This window comes from Frankliniella occidentalis, unplaced genomic scaffold, assembly GCF_000697945.3.
Source record: "Frankliniella occidentalis isolate FOCC.00 unplaced genomic scaffold, Focc_3.1 Scaffold308, whole genome shotgun sequence".
Classification (NCBI taxonomy): Eukaryota; Metazoa; Arthropoda; class Insecta; order Thysanoptera; family Thripidae; genus Frankliniella; species Frankliniella occidentalis.
In genome coordinates, this window is record NW_026267433.1 from 78,447 (window position 1) to 80,555 (window position 2,109).

Sequence of the window (2,109 nt, forward strand, 5' to 3'; positions counted from 1 at the left end):
ATCATCATTACGAATTTCTGTATCACAGTGCCCGGATACAGAAAACTGTATCAAATTTGATACAAAAATCTGTGATTTTTTTTAGAGTGTACACTTAATTAAAGCTAAGTAGCGGTAAATACAGGTAACTAGTGCTAATCACAGGTAAATACAGGTACCTTCTAATTGTTGCTGATTTCGTTTCAGGGATCCCGTTCCTGACATGACGGACGCCGACATTAAATTGCGGTGGCCTTCTATGAAAGCTGCGTCTCCAGATGTCTACTTGAATATAGGAAAAGAGCTTTCTCTACCAGGAACTGATTTACTCGGATCGGATGGTCCATTTTGGACTAATTTATTTAAAAAGTACAGGGACGGAAAAAGCTTTTAAATATTAAGTTACTCTTTGTCCTCCACATTTCTGAACAAAACAAAAACAGGCTAGGCCCGCCCTTCCGCCTAACAGAGTTGCATACTTCACTTCGCTCCGCAGGCAACTCTGTTCGGCAGGGGCTGATCCTGGCTCGGCCTACCCGGGGCGTTTTGTCGGGCCTGCGGCTCGACCTATAAGTCACTTTGCATATCTGGGTAAACTAAGGCTTCCGTGATGTCCTGCGGCCCTGAAGATTTGCTCCTTGGTCACGAGAAAGGATTGTGACGGGGCAACACCGTGACTGCACCCCACCCTTCTTCTTTGCTAAAGAATAAATAAGTAAGAAACTGAACTAGCGCAGTTTTGTAGCTTGTTTTATTTGTCGAACAGCCTTTAAACTCCAATTTTCGCTATTGTTTTTAATATATTACTCTAAGGGCTAAGTTAAGGTCATTTCCGTCGTGATTCCACTATTCTAGGTTCATGGAGTGGCATTTTGGGCCATAAGATGACAAAATCGGTAAAACCCGAACACTGATTCGGATTCAGCGGACATTTTTCAGTACCCGGGCAAAGCATGTTATTGTTAAGATGAAAGGACGACACTCAGGGGCCGTCTGAGTAAAGATTGGTCGTTTTAGCCAAATTTAGGAAATATATCCTAAACCCTTGAAAAGTCAGGGGGGGGGGGCTTCAAATATTTTTGATCGGATAATTTTTACTATTTTTTCGAGCAGCTGAAACTTGACATTTCGAAAAAAAAAGAAGCTAAAACTCATAGTTTTGATTTCTTTTCGGGATGAAGAAGGTGACCGATTCCAGATATCCTAGTTCATGCCATACCTACGTTCATACGGAGTCTAAAAATACTTTGTGGGACTGTGTGAGACGGTGGGTTGCCAGATTGGGCTACAAGTCGCCAATTGGGCTCCTCGACGGCTCCGTTCGCGACAAATTTTGTCGGTCAGGCGATATGTCGCCAATTGGGCTCCTTCGGCCTCCAAGCCGGCGATTTTTGGGCTCCGCTACAAAATCCCCGCTAAACTGCACAAATAATGTTGCCAATTGGGCTCCTTCGGCCTCCGAGCCAGCGTTTTTGGGCTCCGCCATAAAATCACCGCACAAATAACGAAGCTCGACTTGAATTTTGCGCGCCAACCGCCCTCTGCCTTCCCCCACTACTCGCCGTTCTGTCACTGCCTTTGCTACACGACGCTCTCGAATTTTGGGCGACTTTTGGGCTCCTCCGCGTCTCGCGACTTTTGGGCGACACGAGCGCGCTCTAGCGGCGACTCGACCCACCACCAGTCTGGCAACCCTTGAGACCAACGACTCGACTTTAAAGTTGTACACCAAGACAAGAGGTAATTGTTTACTTGAGTGACTCCTCGCCCTGGAGTCACCCAAGTATACCATCCAAAAGGTATTTTTCAGTAGAATCCTGAACAGTATTTATATATTGGCGCTCGAGTCTGGTTTTCCTCAAAATTAAATAAATATGCGTCGCCGCTAACCTTCAGATGCACTTTGAAGACGGCAGGATAACTTACGTTGACGGCTAGTCCTGACGTTGGTCGCTCCGGCTCGGGTTTTTAAATCATTGCTCCTGCATCAAAGACTACGCCTGAGTCATAATATCAGGCTTTCTTCCTATACCGTTGCTTAGATCACACTTTTCACACTTCTCCAAAAATGCCTTCTGCTTGGCGTGGTCCTACCCAGAAAGGGGGCCGAGTGCTGTCACGTGCGAGGCT

General features: G+C 46.0%; 1 protein-coding gene across 1 annotated transcript in view; it reads left to right on the forward strand.

Moving 5' to 3' along the window:
* Nucleotides 1–1,888, forward strand: part of LOC127751011 (juvenile hormone esterase-like) — a 79,232-nt gene extending 77,344 nt beyond the window's left edge. The window contains exon 10 of the mRNA XM_052273867.1: nt 187–1,888. Within this exon, the coding sequence (XP_052129827.1) occupies nt 187–373 (187 nt within the window). The 3' untranslated portion in view covers nt 374–1,888. The remainder of the gene's footprint in view (nt 1–186) is intronic.
* Nucleotides 1,889–2,109: the final 221 nt, after the last annotated feature.